This window comes from Ovis aries, chromosome 12 (assembly GCF_016772045.2).
Source record: "Ovis aries strain OAR_USU_Benz2616 breed Rambouillet chromosome 12, ARS-UI_Ramb_v3.0, whole genome shotgun sequence".
NCBI classification, from domain to species: domain Eukaryota; kingdom Metazoa; phylum Chordata; class Mammalia; order Artiodactyla; family Bovidae; genus Ovis; species Ovis aries.
The window spans coordinates 54,618,977-54,636,038 of NC_056065.1; the positions used below are offsets into that span (position 1 = coordinate 54,618,977).

Here is a 17,062-nt window from a genome sequence, read left to right on the forward strand (position 1 = left end):
GTCTCTTCTGTGTAGAGATTCTTTTTAAATTTTTGGATTTTTTTTTTTTTTAGTATTAAGGGATTATCTAGATTTCAAGCTCACCCTGCCCTCTCAAGATGCCTACTATCTTTCAAGATGAAGTAGTAACATAACTCCCTCCTTCACTTTCTTGACCCAGATGTGTTCACCAGTAGAGAAAAGCTGAAAGCCTCGTTATACCAAATGCCCAGCAGCATCTCTATCCATTTCTCCTTTCCTTGCCTTCATTTCAGATGGCAGAGTCCATTCATAATGGTCAGATATGGGAATAGTTGTATTTATTTTTACTTGTATTCACAAACCAAAATAGGAAGAAATACAAAGGATAACATTTTAATTAACACAAGGGTTAGCTACTCTGCCCATGAATATAATAGTGTTCAGAGCAACTTCCCTGATGAGAACCAGGAAGGGCCTGTTGGCCTGGAAGGTCACCCTGTTCAGGTTCAGCGAACGACCAGCGATGCTAATGACGGTACTTGCTGCAGCTTCACTGCCTTCCTCATTTACCTGCAGGTCAAATGGGAAACAAACTGCCACGTTAGCTACTCTGCAGCTCATTACAAGCAGGTACATCATCCATGGACGCAGCAATTCCTCAAAAAATGCCATTTATTTTTCAGTTGATACGAGTTAGGTCGGATCCCCTCTGGAACCTTACTTTTAGTCTTTCTTTCATCCACTGAATACTGATGTAAGACTTGTGTTCATCCAAGCCTTGTGCTAAAAGTGCGTGCCAGGGTCCATTCAGATACTCTCTGAACCAGAAATCTGGATGTACACAAAGTTGTCACATTTCTGGCTGGCAATGTTGTACATGATACTGAACTCTATACTAAAAGACTATTGACTCAAAATTAGAGCACGATAGTTGAGACAGTTCCACTCTGGATCATCAAGATCCTAGATAGAACTACTGTAAACAGCCACTCAGGAGCTAGGGCCTGTGAAAAGAGGATGGTCCTCTGGCTGGATGAGATGAATATTTCTTGGAGTAATAGATTGAAAGGATGGTGTTGGAACTTACTGGTAAGTAGAACTGCCGCAGATCTGGAGGGAGATGGGAGATACCTTTAGAAATTTTGCTTGGGCACCTAGAATGTTACTAAAACTCTGTCCCTGCCTCTAAGGAAAGCATTTCAGACCCCTGAGCTTTGAGAGAACCTGGTTGATGATTTCCCCTTCTTCATTCCTTACCACCTCTCCCTTCTACACACGCTATCTAATTCATGATCATTTTAGCACTAAGAGCAGACAAGCTTTTGTAAGCCCAGGGCCCTTTTACTCAAATCAGATTCTGGTTTTCAGTCGCTTCTCAGGAGACAATCAATTAGGGTCCTTGTGTATAGGGTTCCCAAGAGCCATGGAGGAACCTTGCATCATTGTTTAGTGGGCTCAGGTGGACAAAATGAAACTGAACTTTTGCTACTTCTTGATTGTAACTCAAGACCCTCGTGGAGGGCTGAGTTGACCACTTCCATTATGGGGTCCGTGGAAGAAGATTCTCAGTCATAGTTAAAATCCTGAGGACTCATCTCTTGCAGTCTAAATGTTATTTCTTCCATAATTAATACGGCTTCAGTGTTGTTTTCACTTCCAAAATCATTAATCCAGTATTCATGTAAAATCCCCTTTTCTGACCTCAGTATCTTTTAAGATATATATCTTTCTACTCTTGCTTTGGTCCTACAGGTCTCTATTACTGTACAGAATATAGTCCCGCATTGAGGATTTTATTGCCTAGCCCATTGCCTTTCTAACCTAACTCCTGCTATTGTGTGACCTAAACAATTAAAATATCTTGGTAGGAGACCCATTCAATACTCTAAACTTCCATTTCTTTCATCTCATTGAACCCAATGAGCATTGCCTTCACTTCAGCAAACCAGTGCATGGCTGCACTTTGAACTTGCCATCTCTCAGAACATCTTGACCTTTGAAATTATAATTACATTATCCTCTCAGTCTATAACCTTCTGTTTTTTTTCAAACTATCACATTTCCTCACTCCCATTACAATTACGCTGGCTTTTTCCTGTCCCTTGATCCTTCCACTTTCCTCCTAATGACATATTTCCCACTGAGCTTGGACTTTGCAACTATATTTACTAGCACCATGCTCTGAAATCTTTCTTTTCGACCACAATCTCCTCTTTGAGATTCCTAAATTTTATGACCTCTAACATTGGCCTATCACATTTCCCTCATAGCCTGGGTCCCCCAAAGAATGGTCTACATAAGTGGTTCACAAACCTGGATGGTTTCCTTGAGGAGCTTTGTAAATATACAGATGCTCAGACCTTGAGTCAAGCTCTCTAGATAACTAATGCTATTGATCCATAGTTCAGTATTTGTTTGAGAGCCAGAAGTTCTGTAGGCTTTACACAGCTCTTACTCCATTAAAGGTTTCCATGGGCATCTTAGTTGGGGCAACACTGGGTTAAACAATATTGAACCATTTTCTTCACTGTGGAACTGCTCAGACATCAACACTCCAATGTGCATTGATTTTCTGTTAATTTCCCTAGAAGAGGATATACATTTATTTGACCACCTAACTTTTTATTATCTGCAGTGTAGCCTAGACTTCTAGTTTTCTGGAACACATTGTAGGACTCCTTTCTTACTTTCCATTTGCTCTTCAATCATTACAATTAGGATGTGCCCCCTCTACACTGTCCAGATGCCTCAGGGAAAAGTTACCTACGATCACTTTTCAGTCTTCTTACTAGATGCTTTCCATTTTCTTAAAACTCCTTCCTGGGTTTCCATGAGCTCATCCTCTCTTGTTTCTCCTTTGAATGCCTTTGCTGGCTGCTTTTCCAGTATCACCTTCACCTTAATGTCTGTGTTCCCAGGAGAGGGAGCAGATGGAGGGTGGAACAGTTAGACCACGAGGGCTTCAAGTTAGAGTTATGTTGTAGAGGAGGGCACTATAGACTTGGGGTTTGAGGGACCTGGAAACATGCCTTTTATCACAGTTGTCACCTGCTGTTCAAACATCTGCTGTCTACACGTAAGAGCCAATGAAGGAATGACTCCAGAGTTACTCATCATATGAGATACTGATGTATCGAATAATAAAGCAGCATGGTAACAAAAAAGCAAGCATAAGAAGAGAGAGCGGAGAGAGGTGTACTTACCTCAAGAAATGCCTTGTGGAATGCATCTGAGACATAGAGGTCGTTTCGACCTTCTGCAACAATACCTAGAAGGAAGACCAGAGAAACATCTGTGAAATGGGAGAAAGTTGGCTTCAATCCACAGAGAGAAATTCAGTTTGGATTAAGAGGTCCTTTGGGACTTTTAGAAAAACAGAAATCCTGGACCCTCACCTAATGATACCCTCAAAATAAATACACATTAAAAATAATAAAATACTTTGGGTTTATTCAGCCTGGTTCCTGTGAAGTTAATCTGGTGCTTTAGCTTATGGGGGGTTGGCGGTTGAGGCTGAGGACTCTGTTCTTAAAGAAATGCTCACTCTATCTAGTAGGATTGTCTTTCCTTCCAGGGTGACAACACCTTGAAGAAAGGGTGTGGTTCTGAGACCTAGTTTAAAGACAGCCCATTACACATGAATCCACTTAACTAATGTTGTAAACTTCTTTTTAAAAATGAGATATTTAAATGGCAACCCACTCCAGTAATCTTGCCTGGAAAATTCCATGGACTGAGGAGCCTGGTAGGCTACAGTCCATGGGTTGCAAAGAGTCAGACACGACTGAGCAACTTCACTTTCACTGAGACCTAGTTTAAAGACAGCCCATTACACATGAATCCACTTAACTAATGTTGTAAACTTCTTTTTAAAAATGAGAGATTTTAATGCATATTTTTCAAGGATGGTGTGTTGGAAGAACCAAACCAACTTAACAATATTATCAGAGAATCACAACTGGGAAGGCTTGACTGCCTCTGTCCATGTCACCTTAGAAAACACAGAAGCCCTTTAGAATATCAGGAAAGGCTGTTAAATGTCAGCTACACCTCTTTGGTGGGACTCGGATGTCCTTGGCTCTTAATCCTAGCTGTCTCTTTGCTCTGAACTCTGGTGGTTTTCAAGTTCCTCTCTACCTGGTCCCACCTCTTCTATGTGTTACAGATTCCAAAGGTTCCAGTGCCAGCTGGGCCCATGGAGATCCAAGAGCCAGCTTCCCCTGGTACACAGGGGAGAAATGACTGATCCCTTGAGAGGGAAGAGATTCCCCTGAGTTGGCAGTAGGACTTGGATTCGAATCCAGGTGTCTGGACTCCCTCTCGTCTACTCCGTCCCCATCTCTTCCACCTTTGGTCAGACAACTCTGAGGGCAGAGAGAAGAGGAAAGCCCTTTCTGCCCTCACCCGGGAGCCTGGACTTCTCAGGACTGAACAAGTCTTCGAGGCCCATGTCTTGCAGCTGCTCCTTCACGCTGAAGCTGTCCTCGATGCGGAAGTGGGGCATGTGGACCACCAGCAGTGTCTCTGTCAGCTCATCCAGCCACTCCTGCAGCATGTCTGGGGTGAGCTCCCGTTCCACCTTGGCCAGGGGCTTCTCCAGCTTGGGCAGGATGAGCACCATGGTGATGTCATCACCCTTGAAGGGCAACTCGAGCACCTGGGTGCCTTCTGCCACTCTCCGATAGCGGAACTTGCCTTCCTGGTACATCATGGGTACTGAACATGACTCCCCGTCAGCCTTGTAGAACAGCTCCTTCTTTGTGTTCTCGGGACTGAACTTTGACTTCCACAGGCCCTGGAGGAAGACACCAGGTGGGAGAATCACAAAGCAAGAAGACCAGAAACATCCGTAGGAGAATGCTGACATGAAAAACAGTCACAATGTTTTATTACATTATAAAAGTGAAGTTGCTCAGTCGTGAATGACTCTTTGTGACCCCATGGACTGTAGCCTACCAGACTCCTCCATCCATGGAATTTTTCAGGCCAAAGTACTGGAGTGGGTTGCCATTTCCTTCTCCAGGCTATCTTCCTGATTCAAGGATTGAACCCAGGTCTCCCTCACTGCAGACACTTTATCATCTGAGCCACCAGGGATGACCATGGAAGTGCAATTTTTAAGAACAAAGACCTGGAGGGATGTGCATAAAAAGGCTTTTTAATACTGACTGTGTCAGAGTGACAGAATCATGAGTGGGGTTTTTTTTCAATGAATTTTCTGTATTTTCTAGATTTTCAGCAATGACTATTTGCTTTTATAACAAGAAAAACATAAAACCAAAAATAACCTACTGGCCTCTTGGCAAATCTCTTCTGGAGTTTAAATCTAATTGCCTTTTGCCTTCTGCCTTCTGCCTCCCACCAGCCTCCTTCCCAAAGACCAGCCTCCAAAATGCTGGGCTTTCTCCCTGATAAATAAAGCCAGACAAAAGTAGTAACTCCAGGGGGTCATCTGGGAGTCCTGCCAGGCAAAGAGTGAGGCCTGGCCAACTTCCTGTTCAAAGAAGGAAGGGATACAAGATACTGCTTTTACTTTTCCAAGTTGTAGTTAGCATTCCTTGTCATCTTCTGGCTCTTTGATTTGGAGACAAGTCACTTAACTCTTTCAGTGGTGGTTCTTTGCTTGTAAAATTAGGAGCTGGTTATCCCTAATATTTGTAGGATGCTTATTGTGTGCCAGTCACCGCTCCAGGCATTTTGTATGCATTGACTTAATCCCCTCAGTAACCCTGCGAGGCAGATGTATCATTGTTACCACTTTATAGATGCAGAAACTGGGACACAGAAAGGTCTTAAGTAACTCGCTCAAGTTTGCAGTCAGAAGTGGAAGAGTCAGAATTTAAACTAAGTAATCTGTCTGAGCAGCTCAAGTTCTCATTTGTGATGTCATGAGAATCAGGAGGCAAAGTGTTTCATAAACGGCAAAGGGCAGTCAGTAAACATTGTAGAAATGCAACCTACTGCATTCTTGGCATGAGGGAACCCCCAAGCAACAAAGCAATTGGCAACAGTGGTGACGGGCTAACCCCCCGGCCCAGTCAGAGAGAAGGACACATCTAGAGCATGACCCATGAGGGCACAGTTCAACCTGCGTTAAGCTGGTGGGCCTCCTGAGTGTCAGTGCTCTGTGTATTCCCACCACCCTCTCCCCTCATCCTTTTCCCTAAATGTAATCAAGTTGGAACAATCTTCAGAACTTGACTCTCTGAGAAAGACAAAGCCATCTGCATGATCATGTCATAAGGCCTCTGCAAAATTTGTGGTTAGTCTGGTACCAGGAGGTTCAGAAGCTTCAGGCAAGAGGAATTTTGAGATGCTACAGAAGCTGCTCTAGATGATGGAGAAAACCTCATCACTGAGGATTATCTATAGACTCTGTCATTTTGTTCCAGATTTCAAAATGAAGTTAATTGGACAGAATAAATCATCACATACTCATGAGAATTTATTACCATGCACACCTTGCTGTTGAGCATGCTGGTCTATGAATGTGTACACTCTGCCTTGGGCCCAGAGACATTACCAGGCCCTCTTTGAACCTCAGTTCAGCAACCACAGCCCTAGACATGACTCTAGACTCAGCAAATTTGTATTTATGCCCAGACCACGCATGTACTATTTCTCAAAATGATCTGCCTACACATGACCAATGGTATGAAGGAGAGTGAGCTGGAGGGAACTATGTCATCCCTGAGGTCTCTCCAGGGTCATTTTCTTTTATTTTTTCTGCATTTATTTTTTAAAAATATATTTATTTTTAATTGGAGAATAATTGCTTTACAATATTGTGTTAGTTTCTGCCATACATCAACACGCATCAGCCATAAGTATATATATGTCCCCTCCCTCTTGAGCCTCCCTCCAGCGCCATTTTTGAGTACCTTGAAGTAAATGGTGTTGACTAGCACCAGGACAGTGAACTCATCGATGGCTTGTGGGGGAATGACATCAGTGATACGCCCTTCAGTCTTATTGGATATCCATTGGTTGATAGTCAATCTGGACTGCTCTGCATTTCCCTGAGGAGAACAGGAAACAAACCTACCCAACTGTGCTATTCAATTGGCTTCTCTATCTCCCCGTGCAGAATTTTGTTTAGTCCATCATCCCTCCACTCTTTCCCACCATTTTGTTAAATCATCACTCTAATCCAGATTGGAGAAACCACACATATCTAGCATACTGTCATGGATCTTCCATAGAGTTAATAAAGATTAACAGAAGAAAGAGAAAGAAAGGAAAGAAAAAGAGGAAGAGATAAAGAAACAGAAGAAGAGAAAAATCGTCTGGAAAAAGAAAACAAAATATTATCTTCATGACTTTGGAAACCTGTACTCTTATGAGTATTCATGAGATGTGTTCTCTGGGAAGCCAAGGAGTGATGCAGGAGGTGCAGGGGGCATAGGAGAGATGCCCATGTGATCCAAAAAGTTTGAGAAATACCTTTTGAATAAAATCAGTAGACTTCTTTGTTGGAGGACTTTTTTTTTTTTTTTAAGTAAGTCTGTTTATTGAAAGGATCTAAAAATAGTAATAACGCTTTCAACATTTAACAAACTTTCAAGATAGTAGTAAGATGAGACATTAAAAATTTACTTCAAAAACCCAAAGTTTCCTAGGTCATTCCCTGTCATGCTTTAGGAGAAACTGGTCTACAATTGCTCTGTTGTGTGAACGAGTGACCACGTTCTGAATGCCACACTGTTACAGGATTTTTATAACTTTTTCAGAGGAGCCTCTGCAATCCATAGATAGCACTGATTTCTCAGGTTTCAAATAAGAATACATATCCCAGGGGCTCTGACTTAAAACACCTCTTCCTGCCTTCAATTAGCATAGCAGTGTTCATTAGGATCCTGCTTCCTTGTCTCTAACTTCTGAGACGAGAGGAAGAACTCTGAGGTCTGGGATGACATCTGGAACTCACCTTGAAGTCCAGGGGCTGGAGCTTGGCCCCATATACCACCTCACTGATGTCCTGGTAGGTCTCATTGAAGGTAATGGATTTGTCTCCAAAAAGACGGTTGGCCGATACCAACTCAGAGGATTTATTGGCTTTTCGATAGAGTCGGCAATTCAGTTTAGCAAAGAAAAAGTGGATCTGATCAGAAGTTTTCTCAGAGATGGTATCAAACTTAAAAACCTGTAGAAGCCAAAAGAAAATAGTGGTGGGTCTGGTGGGACAGCCTGGCTCACATGGTCAGTGAGCATCATGCCAGTCAGCCCCTGACCAGCAGTCATCAAGCACAGTGCCTGGCACAGCATAAACATTCAACTCATGCTTTCTAAAGGAATAAATGGAAAAAAAGAAGAAGAAAGGGGGGGCTTCCCTGGTGGTCTAGTGGTTAAGAATCTGCCCACCAATGCAGGGGACATGTGTCTGATCCCTGGTCTAGGAAGATTCCTCAGGCTATGGGTTAGCTAAGCCCATGCGCCACAACTACTGAGCCTGTGTGCCGCAGCTACTGAGGCCGGTGAGCGCTAGAGCCCACACACTGCAACAAGAGAAGTGGCCACAATGAGAAGCCCGAGCCCCACACGGGAGAGTATCACCCTCTCTGGGCAACTAGAGAAAAACCCATGCAGCGACAAAGACACAGCACAGCCATAAATGAATAAATAGATAAATAAATAAAGGATTTGTTATTAAAAAAAAAAGGGGGGGTGGTTAGGAAGGAGAGAGAGAAAAAGAAACACAAAGAGCCAGGGATACTACCCAAAGCCTCTAAAGGGTGCTTAAGCACTTGGATGTTCTCTTGGGAGTTCCAGCAAGGAGGTGGGCGGAAGGGCTTTGAGTTGTACCTCCATCAACTGCTTGAGTGTGTTGTTACAGGCACCCAGCTTGGTCATAGCAAAAGCTGTGGAGATACTCAGGGGTGACAGGAAAATGTTGTCATTGTTATTCTTGGAGTCTGCCAAATGCTGATAGAAGGCAGTGGCAAAGTGGGAATTGGCCTTGGACAGTTCCCAGACACGCCGGTTGGTGGCCCCAGGGATCTTCTGCTCTGAGCCCTCTCCCTCAGTTGCCTTCTTCTCTGGGGAACGGTAAATACACATGGGATTCACAGGAATGTCCCGAGGTTTGGCTGTGCAGATGTCCTCCACAGGGCTCCGATGACAGGTCACACAGCCCCAGAGGCCAATGAGCAGCAAAGGGAAAAGACATATGCTCCTACAGGGGGACAGAAAGCTGAGTTAAGCTGGGCGGAGAAATCCCCTCCCACTGTCCACCACAGATTTACCCTAGTAGACCACTAGCCCACACTGTGTGGCCAGAAGGAGGGCTAACACCTTTGAAAAGTACAAGGGCCCAGGACAAGTTCAGTCCTGGACTCCTTACCCTGGACACAGTCCTGTTGAAATTAGAGTCAACTGTTGGAATAACGATGTTATTAGAAGTCTTGTGTGCTCAAGGCCTCATGCTGGAAGAAATAAAGAATGGGAAGTTTCGAACTGTGAACTGGACCATGCATACATGAAAAATGGCAGGGAATTTCAGTGCCCAGTGAAAACTTAGGTCAGTTGGAGGAGCCATTAACAGAAGCTATTTAGGGAAGGGATTTAACCTGGATGTTAAAGGACTGGGAAGACTTTGATTTACAGCAACACCAGAGGGCTAAGAAGGAATGCCTGGGGCAAAACTACAATGTCTGTGCTGAAAACTCAAATCTCTAGCTCCAGTCCTAATCTTTCCACTGAGTTCCAGACCACAGTTGTTTGCTGGACAATTCCACCTGGATGTCCTCTTGATCCCTTAGTGAAATACAAATAAACTGAACTTGTCTCTCTCTCACCCATACACCTGCTTCTCCTATGTCCCCCAGCTCAGCAAATGGGACCTTCAGGTACCCTGTCATCCAATCTAGGGATCTGAGAGCCATCAAGGATTTCTCCCTCTCTCCCTTCTCAATCGTCAGACCCTAGATTCTATGCATTCTGTTTTCTTGTTCTCTCGCTGCCTTAGAGCAGGTCTTCATCATTTTCTGTTGCCTGGAAATTTTAGTAACTTCCAAAGTGTGTTCACTAAAGCAAATAAAACCAGTCTTTCAAAAAAAAAAAAAAAAGATATCATGAAATTGACAAACTAGGAAAATCAGGACACCCAATTAAGTAAACAAAGTGATAAACTCTATTATAGTGTTTCTACAGATAAGACATGAGGGGCCAGACATCTTCCCGCAGCAGAAAAAGACAGGACATGTAGGTAGTGTAGAAAGGACTCGCCAGAGTGGTCTTCCGGACAAGTGTGGGGCTGGCTGGAATCTGGGGGCAGCTGAGGGGTACTTGGTTTCTTGCATGATCTGAAGTCAACCCTGAAGTCTTTTTAAGAACAGAGGCACTGAGTGGGGAGCGGAGGTGCTGAGGGAGCTGTGGAAGACAGGGTGAGGAAGCAGGGAGAAACTTGCCATTCATCATCTCCCCAGCTGGCTTGCCTGTTTCCCATATTGTCCCTCAGCTACCTTTAGAAATACAAGCGGAGGCTGAGAGGGCCCTGGGAGCTCTGTTAAGTACAAAGAAAAACCAAGGTGATCAAGCCAGAGCTTCAGTTTTAGCTTCCTGTTAAAAAAAAAAAAAGGAAGGAATGTGTATGATGTTAAGAGATATGATCCTTTGTCAAAGGTCACTGGGACCTTGGGAGGGAAGTGGGGGTTGTGACGGGAAAGGGGGGGGCAGGGCGGAATTGGGTGGAAGGAGGAGCACAAAGTGAGTTAGGAGGTCCTCAGGCATTACATTCTCCCTCTTTCCAGACATACGGCAGGCCCAGCGCCTCCCCTCGGAGTATCTCCTGGGCTGCTGTGAGGGCTGCTGCAGAGCAGCGTCTCTTCTGAGGGAACACATCCCCCGTTTCTTGGGTTGGGAATCCAAGGAGTGGCTTAGAGAAAGGCCTTATCCCAAAAACCAAGCGGGAGGGAGGGTACTCAGGATGACGTCTTCCAAACGAGTCTCATTATAACTACCAGGGAGAGAGGGCCCCGTCTTCTTGAAGGTGTCGAGGTCACCCCAGCGAGCCCTCAGAGGTCAGGAAACCCAGTGAGGGAATGCGGAGGGAAAGCCCACCTCTCTTACCTTTTCCCAGTGGTGACGGTTCCTATCCCATTGGAAATCATGGTCACTAATCTTCCACAGGTCTGAGCGAGTGGAGATAGTGTGGTCTGAGGCAATCCCTCTGGACTGGTTCTTTCCTCTACATCTGACTGGGGTTCCAGAGGCTAGGGTGGGGGATGGCGCTGGTGAGGAGGGGAGGCCCGAGGTCAAAGGCTGATGACCAGCTCCCAGGGTTAAGCAAAGTGTGGAGCCCAGTGTTGGTTAATTAGTAGAGAAGTTTTAAAGTTCACTCAGGTCCAGAGAAAAAGGCCCACCTTTCTTATTCTTTTCATCTTTACTGAAAAGGAAAAGGACACATTCACAAAACTTCATCAGAAGAAATACCTGGCAGATGAGAATTCTGTCTGCAGGAATCTTTTTTTTCCTGGTTAACCAAACTGGGAAGTAGAAAATAGTACATATTCTATATAAAAAAAATAGTATTACTGTATGAGCCACCAGAATACTGGTTGCCATTCCTGACCCAGAGAATGAACCTAGGTCTCTGGCATTGGAGGCAGATTCTTTACCATCTGAGCCACCAGGGAAGCCCAGTATATAACTAGCCAAGTTGAATGTCCAGAAACTTCTAGCTTTCTACCTCTCAATGCAATGCCCTCTTTCTCATAGCTTTTTAAGGAGACAATATAAGAGAGCTGATGTAATCTAATCAGAGGGGAAAGAAGAGAAATATTTTGAAACAGGCGCTACCTTCAGGCCTCTGAGAGACCTTGTGCCTGTGACCCAGACAGGCTACACCTTTGCATAAAATGGCCTCATTCCCCATTCAGCCTTAAAGTGCTTTGAGAGGGACACAATAGCAGGGGCCTCAGGGTGCCACCACAGACATTTCTTAAGGTAGAGGAGCTGGGTGAGGAATACTTAGAAACATTCTATGGGGGATTGGGAGACAGTGTGGGGCAGGTGGAAAACAAGCTTGCAACTGCTGAAATACTTCTAAAAAGCAAACAGAATGAATTATATTTATGTATACTGTTAATTTTACTTATTTTAGTAATTGGGGAGATGAAGTCAAATTAGTGGAGGTAAAGGGCAAGGTTTGTGTTTATTTCCCTCTTCCTAAATAAACCAAAAACAGTATCACAAGGATTGCTACAACTGTATTCACAGGATATAAGCCACCTTCTGTGTGATTGAAGACAGGTATTAAGTTGGTATTGTCATAGGCATTTATTCATTAGACAGGAGAAACCTCTACCTAGACCGCAGTTGTGTCTAATTTATTTTTAAACTTTTTTGGCCGCACCGTGTGGCATGTGGGATCTTAGTTCAGGACTCGGGATTGAAGTTGCACCCCTCGCATTGGAAGGCAGAGTCTATTCCCTAGACCACTGGGGAAGTCCCTACGTCTAAGCCTTGGCTGATTTAGACTCTGGACACTATGAGGGCCTCTGTGTATGGTATGAATGGTTACAAGGAACAGTCCTACAAAGTCCCAGAACGGTCAGAGTCTCTTGTCACTCCAGATTAAAGGCAATTGGAAAGTCTCCCGTTCAACCACTTGTCCTCAGCAAACATAGGAGCACTACCTAGACAGCAGGCACTGTTGTAGAGGCTGGGAGCTCCAGCCAGGAAGACATGCAGCAATCACATAAAGAACAAGTATATAAAAAATAAACGTGGGACTTTCCTTCCAGTGGCTAAGATTCCGTGCTCCCAATGCAGGGGGCCTGGGTTCAATCCCTGGTCAGGGAAATAGATCTCACATGCCGCAACTAAAGATTTAGCACACTGCAGCAAAGACCCCACACTGCCAAATAAAATAAACTTAAAAAAATAAAATCTGTAACATATTGTGTGTGCTTAGTTGCTCAGTCATGTCCCACTCTTTGCAATCCCATTGACTGTAGCCTGCCTGGCTACTCTGTCCATGGGGATTCCCCAGGAAAGAATACTGGATTGGGTTGCCATGCCCTCCTCCAGGGGATCTTCCCAACCCAGGGATCAAACCCAGGTCTCCCACACTGCTGGCAGGTCTTCCACAGTGCTGGCAGATTCTTTACCATCTGAGCTACCAGGGTGTCTGACTCTTTTCAACCCCATGGACTGTAGCCTACCAGGCTTCTCTGTCCATGGGATTTTCCAGGCAAGAATACTAGAGTGGGTTGCCATTTCCTTTTCCAGGAGATCTTCCCGACCCAGGAACTGAACCCAGGTCTCCCGCATTGTAGGCAGACGCTTTACCGTCTGAGCCACCAGGGAAGTCCATAATAAGGGTTACAGAGGAAAATACAACAGGGCAAGGGAGTAGAAAGTGAGGAGAGGAGATAGGGACCTTATTGTAGAATGGGTGGTAGGAAAGTCCTCCCTAATGAACTAACATTAAGGAAACAGAATGAAGTTGGGGTAGGGGGAGGAGGAACCACATAGTATTTTTAGGAAGAGCTTTCCACATAGAAGAAACAGGAGATAACAAACATCCTGATGTGGAATATGCAATTCAGACCTATTGTTCCAGCTTGTAGAAGTTGTGAGACTTATGCCTTGGAGGAAGGCAGATGAAGAGATGGAGCACAAGGAGTGAAGGGGGTCTGGTGAACATCTATGGGAAAAGAGATGAGGATGCAGATACCACTTGACCAGGTAATGAAGAACTATACATCAGCAACTGGGTTTAATATGTTCATCCATTCATTGAGTCATATGCTCATTTAACTAACATGTGTTTAATAAATGGCTATAGGTACCAGGCATGGTTGGTGCTGGGCCTGGGGATATGAAGATGACTTTGCTCTCCAGGAGCTCCATGCTTCACAGTAGACCCCAGACATGAAGATAAACATGCCCATCAATGCTACTGGTCATCTGACTAAAGCTGGGGCAGGAGAGGGAAGATCAGGAGGTGATAATAGTGTAAGAAATTTCCAAGACTAACATACAAAGTCTTTTTATTTTAAAATAATTCTAAAGTAACAAAAAAGTTGCAAAAGTAATACAAAATATTCTTGTACATTCTTTACCCAGATTCCCCAAATATTCACACTGTTCTCATCTTACATTTGCTTTCTGTTGTTTCATACCCCTCTCTTCCTCACTCTCTCTGACTCCCCATCTCTATATTATATTTTCTATATTGTTTTAGAATAATTTGCAGATATAAATGCCCTTTTACCCTTTTATAGAGTGAGGTTCCTAAAAACAAGAACATCTCTTTTATGGTCACAGTATAAAAGACACAAGATTGACAGTAATATAGTATCATTTTCAAATCCATAAATCTTATTCTAAATTTGCCAAATGTCCCACTAATATTCTATATTCTTTATAGCAAGTGGTTCTCAAATTTTGGGGTCTTAGGATCTCTTTTTAGTCTTGCTAAATCACATTTAAACATAATTATTTAAATAATACATACATAAAATAATTTTAACTTCATGCATACACTGAAAGGTTTGCATGGGGAAACTCCTAGGATCATACTTTGGGAAACGTTATTTTTCAGGCGCTGAAAGTCTTTGCCCCACCACCACCACGTCCAGGTCCAGGGTCACACACTACATTTAACTGTCATGCTTCTTTGGGCTCCTCTAGTTTGAAACAGTTGCTCTCTTTTCTTTCTTTCATGACTATGGAAATTTTTAGAGTACAGGCCAGTTATTTTTGAAGAATGTCTTTCAATTTGAGTATATCTGAGGAAAAGGGGACGACAGACGATGAGATGGCTGGATGGCATCACCAACTCGATGGACGTGAGTCTGAGTGAACTCCGGGAGTTGGTGACGGACAGGGAGGCCTGGCGTGCTGCAATTCATGGGGTTGCAGAGTCAGACATGACTGAGCGACTGAACTGAACTGAGGTTTCTTCAGGATTTGATTCAAGTCACACTTGTTTTTTTTGGTAGGAATACTAAAGAAATAAGATTGTGTCATTCTCAGTGCATCATTTCAGGAGGCACGAGGTATCAATTTATCCCATTAATTGGGATAATTGATGTCAGTTTTGATCACTTAAATAAGACCAGGACTATAAAATTATAACATTTCCCTTTTGATTAAGTAAGTATCCTGTAAGAAGATACCTTGAGAACATGAGACATTATTTTTCATCAAACTGTCATGTGCTAATTTTAGCATTCCTCAGTAGTTCTTCTGTAAAACTTTTAAAGCACTTTTCCTAATTCCCATCTGATTCCCTAAAAAGAATTATCATTGAAACCATTAGAATTCAGGCATCAACTAAAGTCAGACAACACACTCTCTTGCTAGGGTGTGAGGAAAATGCCCTTTCATTCATTGCTGGTGGGAATGAAGACCGCTATAACCCTTTGAAGGAAAATTTGGCAATACTAACATTACAAATGAGTTTACCCTTTGAGCTGGAAATTCTACCTCAGGACGTGTATCCTACAGATATATCTGCATGGGTATAAGTAAGGTTACCAGTTATAACTTGATTTGCAATAGCAAAAGATTAGAAACAATTTCCACCTATAGCAAACTAGTTAAACCAACATACATCTCCACAATGGAAAACTATGCCACTGTCAAAAAGAATGAGGCTCTTTTCTATGTGCTGATATGCAAGGGTTTCTAGGACCACTAAGTAGAAAAAAGCAAGTACTGCAGAGCAGTGCTTAGAGTATGCTACATTTCATATCACAAATTGGGGTTGATAGGGGTAGGTGTCAACAGACAAGGGTGGTAGTGAGATTTGTCAATATGAATCTTAATTAATTTTCTAATTTTGAACATGTCAATGCATCATTTAGTCAAGACAGTATGGACTTTGTGAGCAACAGGGCGTCAGTGTTGTATTCCACAGAGACTTGGGGAGACAGGGGTATAAGGGCATGACGTGAATGTGGTGGCAGCACCAAAGAGAAACTAGAAGCAGCTTGAGCCCCTGGCTGGTGACAGAGAAAAGAAGAATGAGAGTAGCCAAGGTCAGTGTCTGCAGGTGGAACTGTGGTGTTTAGGTGTGCTCTGCCTGGGAAGATTTCTAATGACTGTATCATATTTCATTGTCTAGAATTTTAACCATGGCTTCACAGTCGCTTAAGTCAAAATCTTTAAATCTTTGAATGAGATAATAATACTATGTGCCATTTACTACACACCAGGATCTATGCTGAGTGCTTTATAGGCATTTGCTTCTACAATTATCTTGTCAGCTCTACCAGGAATATATTACGCCCAGTTTACAGACAAAGCAACTACTTACAAGGCTTAAAGACTTGCCCCAAATTACAAAGCTGGCAAAGCAGATTCAAACCCTTATCTGCCTGTCTCACAGGTCTTGGGCTCCTACAGGACAGCTATCAAGAAAATGTCCAGGGACTTCCCTGGTGGCACAGTGGATAGGAATCCACCTGCCAATGTAGGAAACACAGGTTCTATCCCTGATCCTGCAGGATCCCACATGCCTTGGAGCAAGTGAGTCTGTGTGCCACAACTACTGAGCCTGTGCCCTAGAGCCTGAGAAACACAACTACTGAAGCCCCACTGCCTACAGCCCATGCTTCACAACAGAAGAAGCCCCAGCAATGAGAAGCTTCTGCACCACAACTAGAAAGTAGCTCCCGCTCTCCACAACTAGAGAAAAGCCTCAGCAGCAATGAAGACCCAGCAAAGCCAATAAATATCTAAATTAAAAAAAATTTTAAAAGGTCCGTGTCAAAAAGACAAACAAACTCTGAACAAACCAAAGTTACCTAGAATCAAATAAAAATTCACACACACACAAAAAGAAAAAGTCTGTTTTCCCAGGTTAAAACTTACAGTGTCCAATTGTTTTCCTTGAGGCAGGGTTTAAGTCACTAGTTGCTCAGTCGCGTCTTGACTCTGCGACCCTATGGACTGCAGACCTTCAGGCTCCTCTGTCCGTGGAATTTCCCAGGCAAGAATACTGGAGTGGGATGCCATTCCCTTTTTCAGGGGATCTTCCTGACCCTTGGGATGAACAATACAATACAGGGATGGAACCTGTATTGCAGGCAGATTCTTTACTGTCTGAACCACAAAGGAAGCCCCTCCTCTGAGTAGTCTCTATCAAGTT

The 17,062-nt window shown here is 43.6% G+C and overlaps 1 protein-coding gene across 1 annotated transcript; it reads right to left on the reverse strand.

Moving 5' to 3' along the window:
- Nucleotides 1-51: 51 nt before the first annotated feature.
- SERPINC1 (serpin family C member 1) lies at nucleotides 52-11,119 on the reverse strand. The gene is given in 7 exon segments (NM_001009393.1): nucleotides 52-531; nucleotides 3,165-3,229; nucleotides 4,366-4,756; nucleotides 6,843-6,980; nucleotides 7,889-8,104; nucleotides 8,764-9,133; nucleotides 11,029-11,119. Coding segments are annotated over 7 exon segments (1,398 nt in total). The 5' UTR covers nucleotides 11,070-11,119; the 3' UTR covers nucleotides 52-354.
- Between the last annotated feature and the right edge of the window lie 5,943 nt (nucleotides 11,120-17,062).